The sequence below is a fragment of the Nothobranchius furzeri genome, chromosome 16 (assembly GCF_043380555.1).
Source record: "Nothobranchius furzeri strain GRZ-AD chromosome 16, NfurGRZ-RIMD1, whole genome shotgun sequence".
In the NCBI taxonomy this organism is placed as follows: Eukaryota; Metazoa; Chordata; class Actinopteri; order Cyprinodontiformes; family Nothobranchiidae; genus Nothobranchius; species Nothobranchius furzeri.
Window position 1 is genome coordinate 37,977,939 of NC_091756.1, and position 22,620 is coordinate 38,000,558.

Here is a 22,620-nt window from a genome sequence, read left to right on the forward strand (position 1 = left end):
TATTATAGCATGGCCCTCAGAGAACCATTAAAAAAACTGAATGGCCCTTTATAAGAAAAAGGTTCCCCACCCCTGCTTTAAACAATCAACTGATTTTATAAAGATAGACAGGCCCACTATAAAATAATGAAGGTTTAAGCAGCTTTTTAACATTTTCACTGAATATTTGTGCTGACTTTCCACAACAGAATGATAGTAAAAGTACCAGTAACATCTTTAGATCTATTTATGTTCATTTTCCACCAATAACATCTCATTGAAAACAGATCCATACTGTTTTGCAAGTTTTTCTTCTTCTTAAATTCAAATATCTTATATAACATATGTAGGGAAGATGTTCCTAAAAGGGTTTAGCTTGTATCTGAAACAACAACCACAGCAGCTTGTCTGTCAGAATCTTTGGGTTAGGACGGACCTGTCTAATTCCTGGAAAACTTGTTTTTGACCCAACACTTGAACTCAACTCCCAGTGTACTTCTTTAAATGAGTGCCCATGGTGTATTCTGACACAATCAGTGTTACAACAGGACTAAGGAAAGGATCAGCGACACTAACTGGTTCCAGTTGGATGAATGGAGGATGATCTAGGAAGATCATATAGGACTTTGACATCTGTCGACTTTTCTTCTTTCTTTCTTTCGGTCTTTATTTTGGTTTATAGCATTAACATAAAATTTTTCTTTTCAAACAAAACAACAATATTAACAACTTGAATTTAAACCAAAAAAGGAATAGGCAGACGCAATGCTTATTTTAGCCTACCCTATTTTCCACCTAAGATACATAACCAATATACACTATATTCACTTCAACATAGATGTTTATTAGCCTGGCCTGTCAGACTCCTCCTCTGTTTAATTCAGCGCATAGAAAGGGTTTGGGAACTCTCCTATTCAAATAACCCCACCCCGTGAGAATTCTAACCGAGCCAATCAGCGCTGAGTAGCGTACGTCACACATCACAACGCTGAGTTTGTCATAAACATGGCGAGTGAAGTGGAGTTCGCTGCAGCTCTTTTCTATGTTCTAAATGACTTGGACACGTCTTTAAAACAAGTAGAAGCCGTAAAAGCCTTTCTTGTAAAGAAAGATGTTTGCGCTTTTGCCAGATGCCATTTTTGACTACAACTAAAAAAACACAGCGACGCCCAGTTTGTCATAAACAACGAAGACAGCAGCGGTGTTCGCTGCGGCTCTTTCCTCTGTTCTAAATGACTTGGTTGTTTTTTAAAACCACAAGTAAAGCCTAAAAGCCTTTCTTCTAAAAAAATGTGATGTTTGCGCCGTTGCCAGATGCTATTTTTGACTACAGCTAAAAAAACGACACGTGGTCCACTTGGCATTTCTGTCTTTTTTCTGATTGGCTATTTTAGAACAGGCTAGTCCCGCCCCTCATGTGCCTCTTTACCTGTGAGTTACCAGATTCTTTCTCTGTGCAGAATTAAATAGAGGGTGAGGCTGGCAGGCCAGGGTAGACGTTTATATGTTTCTATTTATTTTCTAATATAAATGCACTGTATAACTCTTGCTGTCAGTATTTGCAAAATATTTTTTTTATCAAATTGGGTATGTACTGGGTAGGCTTGAATAAATTTAACCTCAGCCTAAACCGTTCGGGTCATAAACTATGAGCAAGTGTTTAGGCTCTTTTATACTAGGAATCAGGAGCTGTATTTGTGATCATCTTGTTTCTGTCTATTTTTAATTTTTTCCCCCTCAGATTGTGTATGTGCAATTTTATTACCATAAGATAAATAAATAAAATCAACATTAATGAAAAATCATCTTAAATAATCGAGAGCTCAATTTCTGTAAAAATTATCGTGATTATCATTTTTTGCCACAATCAAGCAGCCCTATTTTATGGGGAGTGTTGCGGTCATGTCTTCCTCGTTTCTCGCTGGCCGTGATGCACTTAGATGTAACGCTGCTATTCCCATCACTGGTTACAATCAGTTTGGTAAACAATCAATGGTACTGCACTAGTTGATTTTAACAAGTAGTGAGCAGAATTCAAATTATGCAAGACATCTGTTGCATCAATTTGTGTTGATGTAAATTTTTTGGTAGGTATGACTCAATGTCCCATCAGTAATAGTCCTAGTTAACTTTCATTTATCAATTAGAGGATTTAAAATATGCACCTTGAATTATCAATGTCATTCAGGGAGTAAAAATGATTTGAGCATGCTTTATTAACAGACTATAGGTCATGAGGAGGACCCAAATGAATCTTCCCGGTGTTGAGTAACAGAACTCTGGAGAATATGAGATTTTGTGTGAAGTGATGGAAATTAGGGAGGCTCCAGGAACCACAAATGATCTAGTGGTGAATTTGCATACACCTGCTCTCTTCCTCCATTTTTACACAGTATTTTTCTGACCCACTTTTTATGATTTCCACTGCCAATCATCTCATCTTCCACTGCTTTTCATCCTCATCCTTTTGTGACCTCATCTTTCATTTCCAACACTGAATATTAACGACTAAAATCCCTTCTCCCTTTTTATTCACATTCGACTTTTCAATCCTCTTTCTACTAATCTACTAAACTTAAACCCTCACCTCATTTAAATTATCATTTTCTATTGCAACCAAATTAATATCTGCTATCATAACTGATTTGCATTTGAAAAATAAACTATTTTATTGTTTAGTCATACAAGCATTTTCATTGTAGTGGCCAAATCATATAACTTTGGCTTTACTGTGTTCTTGAGGAAATGCATTTCACCTTTCATGCTACAGTATTTAGAATAATCTTATGTTGAGGAAAGAACTAAAGCCATTGAACCAAAACTCTGTTTTCTTTAGTATGTTGTTTTTAATTGGGTTGACTTATAGTTATAGATGTACATGTAGCAATTTTATTCGAAAAACCTCAGCCACACACACACACACACACGCACGCACGCACACACACACACACACACACACACACACACACACTTATCAATTTGGAAAAAAATTAGGGTTATTTACTCTGTGGACAAGAAGTATTTTTTCTGATTTATTCCTTTGTAGTTCCCCATTGAATAGAATGTAAAGGGTGACTTCAGTTTTTTAAACAAAAGAACAAAGATTATTTCCTAATGGAGAAGATAGTATTCCTTTCTCTGGTCCATGTTTTACTTTTGTTTACTCTGGCAAAAACCCCAGGAAAGAACTCATTTTGTTTGTTGTACAGAGGAAACATATTCTGGTGACTGTTACAGAAGATCATTTTTCTCTAATGATCATTGAACATGCTCTGTTATATAAGCAAAATGCAAACTACAAAGGAAATATTAATGTGGTACAATTATCACAGCTTAATCAAGAGTGCTGAGGTGAATATGTTAAAGCTAAACAAGTGCCCAGGTGAACACATGAATATTTAGAAAAATCCTATTGTTTCTAATGTTAATTAAAAATGAGAATCAGCTGCTCTAAATCCGAGACCATGTTCTTGAACTGGAAAAGGGTAGAATGCCTTCTCCAGGTGAGGGATGAAGTCCTGCCTCAAGTGGAGGAGTTTAAGTATCTCTGGTTCTTGTTCACGAGTGAGGGAAAGATGGAGCGCAAGATCGATGGGTGGAGTGGTGCTGCATCTGCAGTGATGCGGGCGTTGTACCGATCTGTCGTGGTGAAGAGAGAGCTGAGCCGGAAGGAAAAGCTCTGGATTTACCGGTCGATCTACGTTCCAACTCTCACCTATGGTCACAAGCTTTGGGGAGTGACCAAAAGAAGATCGCAGATACAAGCGGCCAAAATTTGTTTTCTCCGCAGGGTGTCTGGGCTCTCCCTTAGAGATAGGGTGAGAAGTTCACTGCTCTTCCACATCAAGAGGAGCCAGTTGAGGTGGCTCGGGCATTTGGTCAAGATGACTCCTGGACACATCATTTGGAATCCAAGGAAGATACCACCCTTCTCCCCTGTGAATGGCTAGAAGGGTTCTCCTACGATTAGCTATATTATTTAGCAGCAAACCGTCTTCCCCCGCTAAGTGCAGACTGTCCTCCTGCCTCCAACAGAACAGCTGTTTGGGGGAGTTTTGTAAAGAAAACTTAGCGAAAATCTTGTGAACTTAGCGCTATAAGAACCATTCTATCCTGTTTTGCTAAAATGTTTGGAGTTTGAAAAGCCTTTACTCATATAGTCACACAATAACATGTTCCATCGCACGGTTGTCTACTTGTCATAGCTGCCAAACTGAGTAAAAGAACAGCAAAAATGCCAAAAATATTGACAGCTTTGGATTGTGACTGTACAGCAGGAAGCCCTTTATTTTGCTCTTGCACAAAAAAGAACAACGAACCTAAGTGAAACCTTTTTGTAACTAATGGTTGTTTCTTTTGCGTTTCATGTCAGCTTGACTTTACTCTACCTTTAGATGAAGTGAACTGTTGTATGTGTACACTTGTTGAGAGCTCCTCTCGTTTGAGGCTTTGAAATCTTTTTGCTGAATTAAGCCTTTGCATGACTGTTTCTTATGCAGCACAATCTGCACTGTATTTGCTCACCCTTTAACGTTGTTTCTTTTTCATTTTTATATTGTATTTTCTGTCACTATCATTTTAATGTTCAAGATAGTCTTCCTAATGGAAAGCACATTGAACTGCCTCTGTTTATGAAATGTGCTACATAAATAAAGCTGCCTTACCTAAAACAAGACGGGAACTTTTGATGTGCTAGGATTGTGTATTGGTAAGAATTTGGTGATATGCTATATGCCACAATACAGCAGAGATGATATGATGCACTGTGATACTGAAAGATAAATGATATTTGCACATTTTTAGACTACATTTAATTGGAAAACTTTGGCCAGATGCTTCCAGGACACGTCAAGTGTTATCACAAGATCTCACTGTTGCGTCAAAATGAAGGCAGTAAAATCTGCTGCCACCTAGCAGTCAGAGTTTGAATTGCGCTACACAAAAGACAGAGTAAATGTATGTAAATGCTAAATAAAAAAATCAATGCACTAGTCTTAAATATTGATTAAAATTCCTAATATGACATATTGAGATATTTCAGTGCATCGATATTTTCTTACATCCCTATTCTTCACACAGCCACAACTCAACTTACATGGCCTTTTCCAGATGTTATGGACTCTTTAAGTAAAATATGTGCTCAACTTCTCTGTGTAGCAGGATCTTTAAGAGTGCTTATAGATGAAACCACACAACTGCAGAAGATGTGCAGTCCGCTGAAACTTGATCACACATGAGGAGAATCTGATCAGTGATCTCATGCTAATGGAGCACAGCTCATGAACTTACTTCTCTGCGACGCGAAGCCCAGCAGGTCTGCTTGATCTTCCACACCACTGCTGCCACCAGGAGTAGAGACAGAAAGCAACTGTGGCCAAAGAGAGACAATATACAAGGTGATCAACTAAAAAGCGTTCATACTTACTGAGACTTACTGAGAGAAGCTATTACTAAGAACAATCATGTACTCAAATTCAATCACTTTGCTGTTTCATCTTGAAGGATTTCTTTTGTAAAGTTTTCTTTTGCTAACTCTCTAAAATTACCTTGTGAAAATAATTACACAACCTAATGGAAAATGGATTTAAATGCATCAAAATGATTTTTACAGACAACAAATTATCCAACAAACTGAGTCAATTCTGTTTATATTTTATTTTTTAGAAAGTGAAGCTGATTAACAAAATCCATGGATGTGTGGTGTGGTTAAATGTGTAACTATGCAAAAACAAAAAGAGATCTAAATATTCTACATTTCTAACTAACTCTAAAAATACAAACCAGGAAAGATGATGAGAAGGTTGAGCAATAATGTCTCAGCAGACTGAATAGTTTGGCCGATTACCTCGATTAACAACCCAAAAGTACAATCATTAGTCAAGGGAAATTCAGCGAGATGCAAGCATGACCGATATAGAAAAATAAGACTGATCGAGATCTCCCACTTCATTATCCCTTAGACATAAATGTAAAGATGATTATGTGCTAAAGAGACAGTCTGCACTTTTTAAGAGCCAGCTTTGGTTTGAGTTGTAACGAAGAACATTTAGAAAATAAGATCTTCTGTTGTTGCTTGTAATAATTTTACATCTACTTTCTTTGCAGGTGTTCTTATGAATTAAACTAAAAGCTCAAACATTACTGTCCATGTAGTCTTAATTAAACACATGTTATTCAATAAAGTATCGTTATTCGGTTGTACACTACAGATAAAGATATATTGTATTATTCCACTTTCTACTGAATTAACTGAGAACAAGGGGCTGGTGTATACACCCAGGAAACAGGACAAAGACAATCCTAGTAAAAACACTCGCTGCAATGTGAGCAGCAGCCCCTTGTCTTCAGGGACGTGCCCCACTTCTGTGATGGTCGGACTGGTATAATCAGTTCATTTCACAGGAGACACACAGCCATCTCCAATATCACGGGCCGGTTTGTTTGATATGTAAACTTTAGACAAGCATTTGTTCTCTAGATGTATTTGATTAGATGTTTGAACAAGCTGATAGCGGAAAGAATCAGCAAGCAGGGCGGAGGCAGAAGGGAGGAAAATATCCTGCATTTAACAAATTTAATATGAAATATATGTTTTGGGCTGTTCCCACAGAAATACATTTTACTGAGTCCTTTGGTATGTTGCAACTACAGAACAAAAGACAGGTAAGAATACTGACAACACCAGGTTCTTTTCTACTGCTGTTTCTGTAACCGCAGCACTTGAGTTACACCAAGTAAAAAAATCAATATCTATCCATACTTGCTGCCTTCAGGATTTTTAGACTGTTTAACAGATACAAACACAACCAAGAAGATGTTTTTCAAAAAAGCTCAATGGTAAATAACACATCAATTCATAACCTCTCGTGAGATCTTCAGGAATTTAGTCTGGTTCAACCATATCTTTAGGAACACAAACAGGAAGATAAGCATTGCATGAATGTGCCTTCAATAAAAAATCTAATAAAAAGGTTTATCTTTGTTTCTATAAGCTCAGGAAAGGATAATAACTTCTCTTTACTCTCTATCCTCTCGTTTCAGGAGGTCTAAACACCCTGTGGGGTGATGTGACATTTTGTCATCAGGCTGATTATGTTTCCTGCAGGTTCAACTTTCCTCAAATCTCCACACACCCACACAAACAGCTCATTAGTGCATTTAGGCCTTGTTTTCTTGAGTTTATGGGCCACTAAGAACTGGACACTAAAGAAGCAGACAAAAGGTTAAATAACATACATGATGACCGTTCAACCAACAGGAAAAACAACTCAAAGAATTTATTAAATGTGGCAACAAGAAAATAGCTGCAACTCTGGATGGTAGTTCAAAGCTAATTCAGCAAAACAATGTTTAGCTGAAACCAGAGTTTCCTGGATAAAAGATGATATCTGCTTTTTGCATGGAATGTTTTTTTTAAGTCCAGTCTTTCTCATCGTTTACTCAAAGGATCCTGGATTTGGACTACTCAAAGTGTAACGTGATCATTTGGAGGCAGATGGGAACTGATTGTGTGACAGCTTTACTGGAAACCTTTTGTTGAATGGTCAATGATGGACAGGAGCCTTGGGCAGCGCCTGTCCATGCTCTTTGTCATGACTGCATGTAAACTCCTGTCTAAAGGTAAACGAACACATACAGAGAAACCGGACTGGCGGCGTTCCCATCACTTGGCTTTCAGGCATCACAGCTGCTGAGAACAGCACAGGTATGACATAATTTGGAGATTCTTGATGTAGACTCTCCAACACATTAATATGAAATTAAAAAATTTACATTTAGAACTCATAAGCAGTTCTTTATGTACTCAGGCTTTAATGTACTTTATAAGCAGCCCAATTGAGTCCTTTAAAACACTTAAATGATGGAGAGCCTCCATTGCAGCAGTAAGGAAGAAAAATTATTAAGAGCCCTCATATCTTGATTCTCTTCAGATGGCACTTGTAGGGAAATATGCACCTACTTAAATTGCTACCAGCAGTTAATTTGCCACTTGGAAAAAGAAAATAACTGGCTTGAAGAGACAAAAAGCCTTTACATGCTTTTGAGAAAAAAACATGCAAACAGACCCAAACAACTCAATAAGTCCTGAGAGACAATAGTAAAGAACAAAGAGGTGGTTGAAAAGGTTTCATGACTCATGTAGTTCTATAATAGCAGTTATAGATTCATTGTATAAGTAGTGAAAATCAGTCACTGGCATCACAGTTCATTTCTCTACAAAAACCTGACTTTTTGTAATTCCTAAAAAAGTAGTCCTGGGGTTTAGGTTTTCAATAAGTAAACTCTAAATGTTGTTGGTTATTAGCCACTAAAGTGGAGCTGACATACCTGGTGCTGCAGTATGCTTCCAGCACATTTCCTGCATGTTTTAGATCATGAACACAGCTGATTCGTTTAATTTAGCGATGGATCACTTCTGTGGACAATAATGAAAACTGGGAGACGTTTCAGCTGTTAGATTAAGGTGTTAAAAAGACAAACGTACAGCGAGGAGATCCGTTTGACTTTGGTTTTTACTAACGGACTCTAGGGGGGTGCTAAAAGCATGTCACTGTACCATTATCAATGAATCAGCATAAAGGGCACTAGTTTTCAAGAGATAGACCAGTGTTGTATTAACACAAGCCAGAAAATTTTGCAAAACACAATAATAATAAAACACTAACTGGGTAAGGAATTACTAATACAAAAGTACACATCTAAAATAATATGAATGATGGATAGGCTGTTTCTCAGAGAGAGGCTGTTGAAAATAGTTTTTTTTATCCTTTTCAGAAGCAAAACCATAAAATATACAATTAGTCTTTCAGAAGATGCATTTATTTATCAAACATGTTGACATAATTGATCTCAAAATAAGAGCAGCTGTCAAGAAGGTAGATGGACAGAAGATAAACAATTTACCAGATGACAAAAGATTTGTACAAATCTGAACTCAAATTTCAAAGCAAACGATGCACAGGGACTGTAATTACTCTTGGTTTTAGTTCCAGGGCCAAACTTTCTGTGTTATTAAAAGGTTGTGGGGTCGTCATCATCAGTGTCCATTGAGAGAATTCAATCTCAGAAGAAATTAATCACTAGAATATTTGGGTAGGCAATGAAGGGGGAGATATTTTAAAATGTTCAAAGAATTAAATAAAAATATGGTATGAGAATGTAGTTTCATTTTGAAAGGACAGCAAAGTACCATGGACTGATTTACTTTGCAGGAGCACAAACATCCTTAACCCCAACTATAAATTATTTTCAAATGAACATAGGATAACTTTTAATATCTTCCCATTTAAATAGTGACTTTAAAGAATATCAATGTGATGCAATTTGTTTCTGGCTTGTATATTTTATTCTAATTTATGTTTGTACATGTTTTCCTGTTCAACATTTTCCTACCATAACACACACACAAATAGGTCAATTAAAGCTTTCCCGACATACTTACCTGAAAAATGTCACAAAGAACTGGACCAGGTCCATGATACTGCTGTGTTGGGAGAAGGCAATCTATGTGAGAATAATAAGAAGTTATTATAACTCAGAGACACATAATTTAAAGTCTTTATAATCAATAACAAAATCTGTAAATGTGACTAAAGTTCAATGCAGCTATCACGGGCACAAGTCAAATCATGTTTACAGTAGTTCTACATCACAAACAGCCACTGAATTTGCTGAGAACAGCCTGTGAATTCTGACTGAGCTCTCCTGGTTGATTTGTGACATTGTGTGGAGGTTAATATGACGTGGCGTCCACAGGTCAAGTGAGCACTCTGAGCAAAACTGGCTTGGTAAAGGTCACTGACTCACTGGAGGCCCTGCTACTAAAACTGTCGGTAAAATAAACACTCAGTTTGATTTTAGTAGAATGAGACGGGAATAAGGTAAGAGTTTGTGGCAGGAGACAACAGCCTTTATTGAATCCATTAGATGGATGAGAAGTGAAGGAATGGGGGTTGCCCGTAGAAACTATTGAACTGGCTTGATCTGGACTGATAAATTATTTCAGCAGTTTACCAAGAAATAATGAAGCTTTAAAAAAATTTGAGGTTCAAGTTTGAGAATAATCGTAGTTGGTTATTTCCATCTCCGTGCCTCATAGGAGAAGAAGCCTGTGAATAATAAGTCAGAAGTATGTTTCATCTTCATTAAAAGATGGAGATTACACACAGCCCTGGCAGCAAAATCATATATGATCAGCCACATCACCGTGACAAGTCATTATCTGCTACAGATGTTTTGAACCACTTCTGCCCGGAAAGCATTTAGACACACAAACACAATGTCATCTGCAGCTGTATGGAGCCTCTGAACAGCAGCATGTAGGTTCAGATGAAAAAAGCACAATTTGTGCTATTGAAGGTGGGTTGTTTGCATCACATTTATGCAAATTTCAAAAGTAGATTCACTTAATGGTTTGAAATATTCAAAAAAGAAAAAATACAGATGATCGCTGGTTGTTTAAAGAGAATGAATGCAATGATTCATTATTATAACCATTTGCAGGCAAATAATTCTGGCACAGTTCATCTATCGCTTCATTATCAGCTATTGACAAGCTAGAGATGACTAAATATTTGAGATTGTAACTATTTCAGAGATAATAATGTGCATGTTTTAGATGAGTTGACATCCTCCTTTGGCAACTCCATTACCCTCACAAACTTCAACCACCTTTGACTTTTTTCAACCTTATCAAGGAGAAAATGAGAATCCTTGATCTGAAATGTGATGCTCACTGACACGGCTAACATGAAAAGTACCGATGATTAGCAGGCTTTTTATAATAAATGGGACACTTCTATTTTGTTCCTACTAAACCTGCCTTTAATCTCAAAGCAATATGTGTAAGGCACATTTAATTTCACTAGATCTCTGCCCATCAATCACACCACTTTTAAGCTTTCTTCTATTAGAAAATTGTTGCTTTTGAACAGAGCAATCACTTGGATTTCAATCACACAAACGATAATGTCACTGAATGATTTCACCTTTAATAGCCTTTAGTTTACTTCCAAATGCTCAGATTTTCCTTAAAATGGAGTTGTATGAAGGCATTTAAAATACAGCCTTATCTCAAACACTTTCAGCATCATGAGGTCCAACAAGGAAAGAGACAGCACCCTGTTATAGAAGCTTTTTGCTTTCACAGCTCAGACTAGGTCCACAATAAGTAAGTGACTGTTGGCTGGAAAATTTAATAGAAAGCTATTACAGCACCACCTCCACAGATGGACCAACCCCACAGATGGTATCACTCCAAGAAGGTCCACTCATCTACCATCTGAAATGATGGGGCGGAAAATAAAAATCAATATTTGGGGTGGGTTGATTAGCAAAATGGATTTTGGATTCTATTATTAGGAGTCACTCTTGTTATCTTACTGTATAGTATTTCTATGTGACGCCTTATGGTTTTAAGCTTAAACAAACATGTTTAGTGTTAGGAAGGTTGCTGTTGGTGTTTCAGCAAAAGTCACCATTCGTCAAATAATTACAACTTTTCCATAAAACTAATTAACACATTTGTGGACTGAATAGCGGGATGCACTGTGGTTTATATCAATAAGTGTTTTGTGAGCCATTTCTAGTAGCAGGAGTTCGAACAGTTACTGTTGTTAAAACAGATAACAGTGAGTTTTAGTTTATTCCTCTCATAAATATTATGAATAAGCAGGCTGAGGTAAAAATTTTGAATTGTTTTCCCAAAGCTTCAATAGGACTTCTCTTGATTTGTTCTTTTCTCGTCTAGTCCCACCCAGGGGTGCATCCAGAAAATGTTGATAGGGGTGGCCAGATGGGGCCAAAGAAATTTTTGGGGTGGCACACCAAATTGGTCCTTGTGGTACAGTAACTTTGGTTGAATTTAGTCTGTGGCGATGTACTGCATTGTGCCTTTATTTGTTTTTATTAAAATAACAGTACGTATCCAAAACATTTAACTTTAATTTTACAAACACAAACATTTTAGAAAAATGCATGTCAGTTATTTAAAATGTTATCCAAAATTTTATTTAAAAATGTATATTTTGGGGGTTAATTCCCCTGTGGCTGTGTTTGCAAAAAAATAAAAAAACTATGGCAATAAAAACTTTCTTTAAAATGGTGAGCAGCAGAAACATATGTATTTTTTTAATTCCCATTATTTCTTTACTCATTAATTGTAACATTTTTATTTTGTTTTACAATTACGTATGTCTTGAATAAACAAGATCAATATATGGTTTGATTGAACATTAATATGATTTGTTAACACTGCTTTTTCCTGGGAGGAGCCAGCAATTTCCTAGGGGTGGCCATGACCACCCCTGACCACCCCTTGGGGGCGCCCTTGGTCCCACCTCATCCATTTGCTGAGTGTTTTTTTTCTCCTCCGGAATCCCATCTTTTCCATTTTCTGATTGGATTTTAATTTCTGTCCATTTTTGTTGTCGTCTTATTTTTCAACAAAAGTGTCATAATTTAGTCTTTATGTTACATACATATGCTTTAAATATTTTTATTTATTTCAGATAAATAAATGTATTTTTCAGCCATTATTACAGGATAACATTTCACTGGCTGCTACTTGACTTTTTCAGATTATCCCAAGTTTTGCTCTGGGATTGTTATTATGTAATTCCTGTGAAGGGCTAAATGAGCAGCAGTTGTGAGGAATCTTTCCTCGCGTATGTTAGTGGTCCAGACTCTTAAAAATGACTGTGTAATTCTGTATACACTACTCAACACCATCATTGCTATTTCACAACTGTTAATATACTCATTACAAACACCTGATGCCAATTTCTCCTCAACTTTAAATCTGAGAAGTTTAGATTTTACTAATCACATTCTATGTTTCATATTACGTCATTCTTAAAGGTATTTCCCTGAAAACCCAAATTTCTCTAAAACAAATGGGGATATTGTCAGAGGGTCAGATATGTTTAATGGCATCATAAAAGTGAGTCTCGTGTTGTGTGCTTTGCTAAGGAGGTCAATGGCTAGAAACTCCCCTCCATACAGGACCTGTACACCTCCAGGACATTGGGGCATGCAGGTCAAATCACAGCTAACCCGTGTCACCCTGTAGTCTTTTCGACTTGCTCCCATCTGGCAGGAGGCTCAGATCCATTTGAACCAGAACACTCGCCACAAGAACAGTTTCTTCCCCTCTGCAGTTGGACTCATGAGTGACAATCCTAGAACTGCCCACTCAAGTCACTTTGTTTCAGTCACTTCACCCTGTGTTGTGTTTGCACCTGAATGTTCCGCTCTGATCAGCAAACTGCCTTGTATGTATTCTTTGGTTTTCTAATTATTGCTGCTCTATAAGATTATTTTATTGAGCTTATTTCTTATTCTTACACCAAGTACCGCAGCATTTACCTAATGTGAACCTGCTCACACATGTGACAATAAAACCCTTCTATTTCTGATTCGATGAGTCACAGTCCTTACCTGGATTTTGATTGGCCATGAGAAGTTACTGACATACACGTAGAAAGTAATATTAGGGTTGCTTCTAAAGGTGAACTTTTCACAGGAGAAACTGTCTCTGTATTCCTTGATGTTTGTTTTGGACACAATGGGCACTTCCTCTCCAGAGATGGTTCCAGCTGTTGGGATAAAGAGTTCATTTTAAGCACAATGCCTTTTAGCTTTCAGACAGCTTACACACACTGAAATGAAGCTGCTTTAGCTACAACATATTATTATGCATGCATTAATGGGTTTATTTAGCCATTTTGAACAACAGGAAACCACTCACAGGCAATTATTATTTCTTCACTGCATTTAACTTCTGTTATGTGGACAGAACAAAATAATGTGTGCAGCTTTTTTGTGGAATTAAACATGCCTGTTTAAATTTGATTCAGAGGGGAAAGACTGACCACACAACCATCTTTTAATTTTGAATTACAAACAACCTCACTTGTGATTCATATGTTAGAACTGAAAAAACAAGATGCTGACGTCAGTCATTCTCCTCCTTGAACCATCACCTTATCGTGGTGGAGGAGTTTGAGTGCCCTAATGATCCTAGGAGCTATGTTGTCTGGGGCACTTCGTGCCCCTGGTAGGGTCTCCCATGACAAATTGGTCTTAGGTGAAGGGTGAGACAAAGAATGGTTCAGAAGATCTTTCATGGATGTAAATTCAAAGAGTCGGAGTACCCAGCCCAGAGGGTTACCGGGGTCCCACCTTGGAGCCAGGCCTGGGGTTGGGGCCCGTGAGCGAGCGACTGGTGGCCGGGGTTTCGCCCATGGGGCCCGGCCGGGCCCAGCCCGAACCGGATAAATGGGCTCATTCAACTGTGGACCCACCACCTGCAGGAGGAACATGAAGGGTCCGGTGCAGTGTGGATCGGGTGGCAGACCAAGGCGGGAGCCTTGGCGGTCTGATCCTCGGACAAGGAAACTGGTTTTTGGGACATGGAAAGTCACCTGACTGGCGGGGAAGGAGCAGGAGCTTGTGGCAGAGGTTGAGCGGTACTGGCTAGATATAGCTGGACTCACCTCGACACATAGCATTGGTTTTGGAACCCAAGTCCTTGAGAGGGGTTGGACACTCTCCTTTGCTGGAGTTGCTCCAGGTGAGAGGCGGAGGGCTGGGGTTGGCTTTTTGTTAGCCCCAAGACTCTCTACCTGTGTGTTGGGGTTTACCCCAGGGGACAAGAGGGTAGCTTCCCTGCGCCTTCGGGTCGAGGAACGGGTCCTGACTGTTGTTTGTGCTTATGGGCCAAGTATCAGTTCAGAGTACCCACCCATTTTGGAGTCCCTGGGATGAGTGCTAGATAGTGCTCCATCAGGTGACTCCATTGTCCTGCTGGGGGACTTCAATGTTCACGTGGGCAATGATAGCTTGACCTGGAGGGGTGTGATTGGGAGGAACGGCCCACCTGATCTGAACTTGAGTGGTGTTTTGTTATTGGACTTCTGTGCAAGTCGCAGTTTGGCCATAACGAACACCATGTTCGAACATAAGGATGCCCATCAGTACACTTGGTACCAGGTAGCCTAGGTCGCAGGTCGATGATACATTTTATAGTCATATCATCTGACCTGCGGCCATATGTTTTGGATACCTGAGTGAAGAGAGGAGAGGAGCTGTCAACTGATCACCAACTGGTGGTGAGTTGGATCAGATGGCAGGGGAAGATGCCGCGTAGACCTGGCAGACCCAAACGCATAGTGAGGGTCTGCTGGGAATGCCTGGCAGAAGAATCTGTCAAGACGGTCTTCAACTCCCACCTCAGCTTTGACCGCGTCCCAAGAGCAGTGCGGGACATTGACTCCAAGTGGGCCTTGTTCCACTCTGCGATTGTTGAGGCGGCTGTTGCTAGCTGTGGTCGCAAGGTGGCCGGTGCCAGTCATAGTGGCAACCCCCGTACCCGCTGGTGGACACCAGAGGTTCGGAGAGCCATTAGGCTGAAGAAGGAGGCCTACAGGATGGGGCTGGTCTATGGGTCTCCGGAGGCAGCAGGCAGGTACCGGATAGCCAAGTGGGGTGCAGCAGTGGCAGCTGCCAAGGCAAAATCTCGGGCGTGGGAGGAGTTTGGTGAGGCCATGGAGAAAGACTATCGATCGGCTCCAAAGAGGTTCTGGCAAACTGTCCGGCGCCTCAGGAGAGGAAGGCAGCAACTCGCTCACACTGTTTACAGTTGGGATGGGGAACTGCTGACGTCAACTGGGGCTATAGTCGGACGGTGGAAGCAATACATTGAGGAGCTCCTCAATCCCACCTACGCGCATTTCGAGGAGGAACCAGAGCCAGGAGACCTGGGGATGGACTGTCCAATCTCGGGGGCAGAAGTTGCTGAGGTAGTCAAACAACTATACAGCGGCGGAGCCCCGGGGGCGGAAGAGATTCATCCTGGGTATCTCAAGGCTATGGATGTTGTAAGGCTGTCATGGTTGACATGTCTCTGCAACATTGCATGGTCATCGGGGGCAGTTCCTATGGAGTGGCAGACCGGGGTGGTGGTCCCCATTTTAAGAGGGTTGACCTGAGGGTGTGTTCCAACTATAGGGGGATCATACTCCTCAGCCTCCCTGGAAAGGTCTACTCCAAGGTACTAGAGAGGAGGGTCTGATCGATAGTTGAATCTCAGACTGAGAAGGAGCAATGTGGTTTTCGTCCTGGCCGTGGAACTGTGGACCAGCTCTATACCCTTGGAAGGGTGATGGAGGGGGCATGGGAGTTTGCCCAACCAATCCACATGTGTTTTGTTGATTTGGAGAAGGCTTATGACCGTGTCCCCAGGGGCACCCTGTGGGGGACGCTCCAGGATTATGGGGTGGGTGGTTTTCTGTTAAGGGCCATTCAGTCCCTTTACCAGAGGAGTATGAGTTTTGTCTGCATAGCCGGTAGTATGTCGGACCTGTTCCTGGTGAGGGTTGGACTCCGCCAGGTCTGCCCTTTGTCACCGATTCTGTTCATTACCTTTATAATAATAATAATAATAATAATAATAATAATAATAATAATAATAATAATGCATTGAACTTATATGGCGCTTTTCTAGACACCCAAAGATGCTTTCACACACTCTCACATTCACACACTGCTAGTGAAGGTAAGCTACTTGTAGCCACAGCCGCCCTGGGGAGGTCTGACAGAGGTGAGGCTGCCATTTGGCGCTGTCGGCCCCTCTGACCACCACTAACACAGGCAAGTTGGGTGAAGTGTCTTGCCCAAGGACACAACAGCAGGATACCCCTGGCGGGAGCTGGAATCGCACCCATGACCCTCCGATCATGAGGCAACCCGCTCTACCACCTGAGCTACTGCTGCCCCAATGGACAGAAATTTGGACAGATATGGACAGAATTTCTAGGCGCAGCCGTGGTGTGGAGTGTGTCGAGTTTGGTGGCAGGAAAATCTCGTCTTCTTTTTGCGGATGATGAGGTCCTCCTAGCTTCATCCAACTCTGACCTTCAGCTCTTGCTGGGTAGGTTTGTGGCCGAGTGTGAAGCGGCTGGGATGAGGATCAGCACCTACAAATATGAGACCATGGTTCTCGATCGGAAAAGGGTGGCTTGACAACTCTAGGTCGGGGGAGAGGTCCTACCTCAAGTGGAGGAGTTTAAGTATCTTGAGGTCTTGTTCACAAGTGAGGGTAGGAGAGATCGGGAGATCGACAGGCGGATTGGTTCAGCATCTGCAGTGATGTGGACGCTGAGCCGATCTGTCGTGGTGAAGAGGGAGCTGAGCCAGAAAGCCAGGCTCTCGATTTACCGGTCGATCTATTCCCAATCCTCACCTATGGTCATGAGCTTTGCGTAATGACCGAAAGAACGAGATTGTGGATACAAGCGGCCAAAATGAGTTTCCTCCGTAGGGTGGCCGGGCTCAGCCTTAGAGATAGGGTGAGGAGCTCGGACATTCGGGAGGGACTCGGAGTAGAACCGCTGCTCCTCCGGATCGAAAGGAGTCAGTTGAGGTGGTTTGAGCATCTGGTCAGGTTGCCTCCTGGACGCCTCCCTGGGGAGGTGTTTCAGGCATGTCCTGCCGGCAGGAGGCCCCCGGGGTCGACCCAGGACACGTTGGAGAGGTTACATTTCCAATCTGGTCCGGGAACGTCTTGGGGTCCTGCCGGAGGAGCTGGTGGAGGTGGCCGGGGAGAGGACGGTCTGGAGCTCCCTAGTTGGGATGCTGCCCCCGCGACCCGGACCCGGATAAGCGGAGAAAGATGATGAGGACAACAACAACGACGAGAATTGAACATTAAATATAAACAGGAAAAACTGCAGGAATGTATCAAAACTCTTATAAAAAACTAACATTCATCATGAATACTTGTCTGGACATGTTTGTGTCATTGAAACGTGTCATCTAGCTGTGTGTTACAATTACTGATATCATCACAAAACCAAAAGATGACTTTTTTTTTGTCTAAAACTCTTAAAAATTTGTCAATTTCCCATCTGTCCTAATGTTCCAGTCCTTTCTCATTCTTCTTCATCTCACTGGTTTCTCAGCATTGATATTCCAACCCACAGCTCTGAAACAAAAGCAGCAAAAATGACAGCTTGAGTGTGGCTACGTGCGCACGTTTATCTTAATTGAAATCGCCCCCCCTTCTACCCCCTCTCCCTCCCCCCTTCTACCCCCTCTCCCTCCCCTCCCACCTAAAGGTGCCTCATGCTCTTGTCAATTGTGAAGAGGCTTTCATTCCTTCTGAGACACAATATATTTGCAGGAGAAAGGGGACCCGACTTCAAATATTAATGACGGCGCTCTGAAAAGGTTAAGGTGGCGGTGGGGGAGGAGCACGCGAGGCTAGCGTGTTTCAGTGGACAGAAAATGTCAATGTTGTGGAAGAAAGAGAAAGGGTTGGATGACTCGTGAGTAAAAAGGGAGATGAACAGCAGCTCTAGACTAGTGACTGCAGTGTCCTTGGGTGTCTCTCCTCAGGAAAACTATAGCAGCTACTCAACAGTGACCCCATAAACAAGAGGGATCTTAGTGTTACTCTTATCCTTCATATTAATGTTTTAGTGAAATTAACAATTAATTTGATGTCAAATGTGACAAATTACCAGATTTATGAGCCAACATCAGCTCAGAATTTTTGTTTTTGTTTGACTTACTAGATATACACAGATGCACCGGCCAGCCATGTATGGCGTATGATATAATTGCAATATTGTTGCAAATTTTTTTTGTCCCAATTTCATCACAGTTTCAATGTTCCATGAGATTTTCACCTTTTCTAGTGATGTTTATAAAGAAGGACTGGAGCTTTCTGCAGCAGTTGTGAGTGTGAAAAGCAGGGGGGAGGGCGGAGACAGGAAGGGACATTTCATTTATTTATTCTTTACTGTGTTTAACCAGGAAAGTCCCACTGAGATCAAAAACCAAACTTTCAAGGGAGTCCTGGCCAAGAGGCAGCAAAACATGGGGAACCTGGGAAAATCCTGAAGCTCTCCCTGGCCAGACAAGAAACATAGTTCCTCCAGCTATGGGTCTTCCTTTAGGTCTCCTCCCAGTTGAGCTGCCCAGAAAACCTCATCAGGGAGACATCCAGAAGGCATCCTAACTAGATGCTCGAGCCACCTCAACTGGCTTCTCTCGATGTGGAAGAGCAGAAGATCTAGTCTGAGCCCCTCCCGGATGACCAAGATTCTCTGCCTATCCCTAAGGGAGAGCCTAGACACCCTGCAGAGAAAACTCATTTTGGCCGCTTGTATCTGTGATCTTGTGACCATAGGCAAGGGTTGGAACGTAGATTAACCAGTGAAAAAAAGCTTCGCCTCCGAGCTCAGGTCTCTCTTTACTAGGACAAACCGGTACAATGCCAGCATCACCATAGATGCAGCACCGATCTGCCTATCGATCTCCTGCTCCATCTTTCCCTCACTCATGAACAAGACCCCAAGACACTTAAACTCCTCCCGCTGGGACAGAACATCATCCCTGACCCAGAGAAGGCATTCTATCCTTTTGCAACTCAAGACTATGGTCTCGGATTTAGACGAGCTGATTCTCATTCCAGCTGCTTTACAGTAAGCCGCAAATCAGCCCAGCGACAGTTGATCACGGTCTGATGAAACCAAAAGGACCACATCGTCTGCATAAAGCAGAGACCCAATACTTAGACCACAAAAACGGATCCCCTCACCACCATGAAACATTATGAACAGAATCAGTGACAAAGAGCACACTTGGCAGAGTCCAACCCTCACTGGGGACGAGCCTGACTTACTGCTGGCAAACAAACCAAGCTCCGGCACTGATCATTCAGGGACATAGCAGACCGTATCGATTAGCCAACTGCCCTGTACTCCCTGAGTACCCCCCACAGGGCTCCCCAAGAGACATGGTCAAACACCATCTCCAAGTCTACAAAACACATGTGGATTGGATGGGTGAATTGAGAACCTTTGCAAACCTTTTGAGACATCTTCAAAACTCCTTGAAGAATGCTTTTTGCAACGTCTCACCAAAAGCTGCAGCCCAGTGGGATGCTGCCGTTATGAGTAATCTGTCAGCCTTGAATACAATTAAACTTGCTTTTAGAGAACCGATGAATCACTTCTAATATTAATAATAAACAGGAAACTGATTGATATAAACAAAGTATTATAAGACTTCGTAACACGTGGAAAACAAATGATTTACCTGTTGAGCCCACTGACCACGTAATATTGAGGTTGAAGTTGTTGGATGCGTTGATGGACATGTCCAAGTTCTTGTTTGTCTTTAACAGAAAAACACCAGTTAAGTGCAGGACAATAGGTGATGAATCTGTGATTAATTGGGAAGACTTAAAGAGCTCACCTGCTCAGGCGAGGCCATAAAGTTGATGGCGGTGTAGTGGTCATCATCTTCTTGGATGAGGCTAAATGTGAACTGGTAGTCGATCAGAAGATTATCTAAGAAAACCAGACACAAAACACAGTTTCATAAAAAAGGATAAGACTTTATGAGCTGAGATGCCATTTGCTGCTTTTTGGACAACTAGATCAGACCTAACTTGTTTAGTGTAGGCGTTTTCTACAAAAGCACAATGCAATTAGCAAGATTAGATCTGAAGTACATCTATTGGTAAAATATCATTAGTTTATTTTTCACTGACAAATTATATACCACCCAAAATTTGTCATGAATGTTTGTTTATTTGAAATGAAATGACTCAAGAAGCCTTTGACAAGAAAATTAGACTATGTAATGACAGAAATTTGACTTGTTTGTATATATTCTCCAGCATTGACCAAATTTTTTTCTTCCCTGGTATCAGATTGACAACCTACCATTTGATCCAGGAACAGCAAATTGCAGAGTAGGATTTTGTATTTTGTGAATCCCATTTTATAACTTTTACAGGTAATGCACTTGCATTACCTGCATGCAACAAAAGTCTAGAAGACAAACAGTATGATCAAAATGATCAATTACCTACAGAGTGAATGCTCTAAATCTCACTTTGAGTGCTTGGTGTTGCTTTAAGCTCAGTGGCCTTTTTCATTGTGGGGAGTGTCATGTTTACAATGCAGCGTAACAAAGCTCAAGGAGTTCCAGTCGTGTCCAGAGGTTAAAACAAGCTTTTGGCGTCTAGTTTTCTGCCTCCTCCTTCCTGATTGCTATTCCTATTGTCAGGCTATGACATTTCAAAAAGGGACAAGACCTTGGCAAAAGGCTCTGATGTCAGTAGAAGAGTGCTGAAAGGCAGATAACAAACCACTATGTACAAAGTAGTACTGTGAAGGACACCCCAATGTGCAAATAAACACCCCAAGAACAAACAGGATGTACAGTGCGCTCTGACGAACAAGCCAGACTTGTACCACCACTATGTAAGCACCTCCTACTTTGACAGATTTCCCTTTTACTTCAAAAGTCACTTCATCATTTTGTCAACTTTGGAAATGAATTAATGAATAGTTGTGTGATTGAGTGAGTAGACAAGTGGAGAAATTTTACTCCTCCGTCTCCTTGATTAGCTCAATCACTCATTCCCTCTGATGCACTTGACATTTTCACGACAAGTCATTCTGTCACCGAACAAGCACCCCTGATGCCAAAGTGCTAAGATGCGCCATCTGCCCTGAGCGGAAGAGTGCAAGTGTAGAAGTAAAGAAAGGAGGAAAAGTAGAGAGAAAGAACAGCCAATGATGCGTGCACGTGTATGTGCAAGCACATATGAGCCGTAGCCGTCCAGTAGAGAATTACTCACAGTAGCAGGTTCCTCTGAGTGGATTGCCAAGGTAACGGTTTTCTGAGTCACATCTGCAGAAAAGAAAACAGAAAGGAGACGGGATGAAGATGTGATTAAGAGTGCCAACAGATTGAAAGCAAAAATGTGTCTTGTCAGGTGTGTGTGTGTGTGTGTGCCAAGTGTCAACGCATGAGCTCCTGCTGCTGGTGCTTCGTCGTAACTCTTCTGACAAAAAGGAAACGGTCTGATGGCTTGAAAAAGTTCATTTGAAGTTCCTAAACCTTTTCTCTGTTAAAGCAACACAGTGACGTGAACCAGCTGGTTCCTTTCAACTAAGACCAGAGAATAACAACATCCTACCTAGTAAGTTCAAATGAAAGAAACTGATCGTGTTCAGTTTTGTAAAGCTCTTTCACTCCTCATCCAGGGAGATCTATGCATTTTGAGCGACTGTGTTAGAACCTTTAAACTTTATTTTAGTGTTCTAGTTGTTATTGTGTAATGCCTTCTGACCAAAGATATGGTTACAGGATTTTGGATCCAGAAGGGGCACAATCTTTACTGCCTAAGGGAAAAAAACTAAACTCAATATAATGTCTACCATGAGCTTCATGCTAGTTTATATTTTTAATATGCAGTTTTCATTTTGTTGACTAAATATGTTTGTGTTTTTTTCATGACAAATTAATTTTTGCTGACTAAAACAAAACAAAAACATACACGCCAATAAAGATTAAATTGACCGACATTTCCGTTGACGAATAAGACGACAACAAAAATGGACAGAAATGAAAATCAGAAAACAGAAAAGATGGGTGACCAGAAAAAAGAACCATTAAGCAAATGAAACAGGCGGGACTAGATGAGAAAAGAACCAATCAGAATGCGGAGCCCACCGCTTTTTGAGCAAGCTAACCAGACATCATATACTGATGCTCATGCCTGTAAACGTTATGTCTAATAGGAAAAAATATCCATGGCTGTGAATAAAAGCAGTAGTT

The 22,620-nt window shown here is 40.9% G+C and overlaps 1 protein-coding gene across 1 annotated transcript in view; it reads right to left on the minus strand.

The window, feature by feature from the left end:
* Nucleotides 1-22,620, minus strand: part of atrnl1b (attractin-like 1b) — a 120,123-nt gene that overhangs the window by 25,207 nt on the left and 72,296 nt on the right. The window contains exons 21-26 of the mRNA XM_015963142.3: nt 21,638-21,690; nt 20,242-20,336; nt 20,083-20,161; nt 13,417-13,574; nt 9,422-9,483; nt 5,269-5,347 (exon numbers count right to left, since the gene is read on the minus strand). Coding sequence (XP_015818628.3) covers nt 5,269-5,347; nt 9,422-9,483; nt 13,417-13,574; nt 20,083-20,161; nt 20,242-20,336; nt 21,638-21,690 — 526 coding nt within the window. The remainder of the gene's footprint in view (nt 1-5,268; nt 5,348-9,421; nt 9,484-13,416; nt 13,575-20,082; nt 20,162-20,241; nt 20,337-21,637; nt 21,691-22,620) is intronic.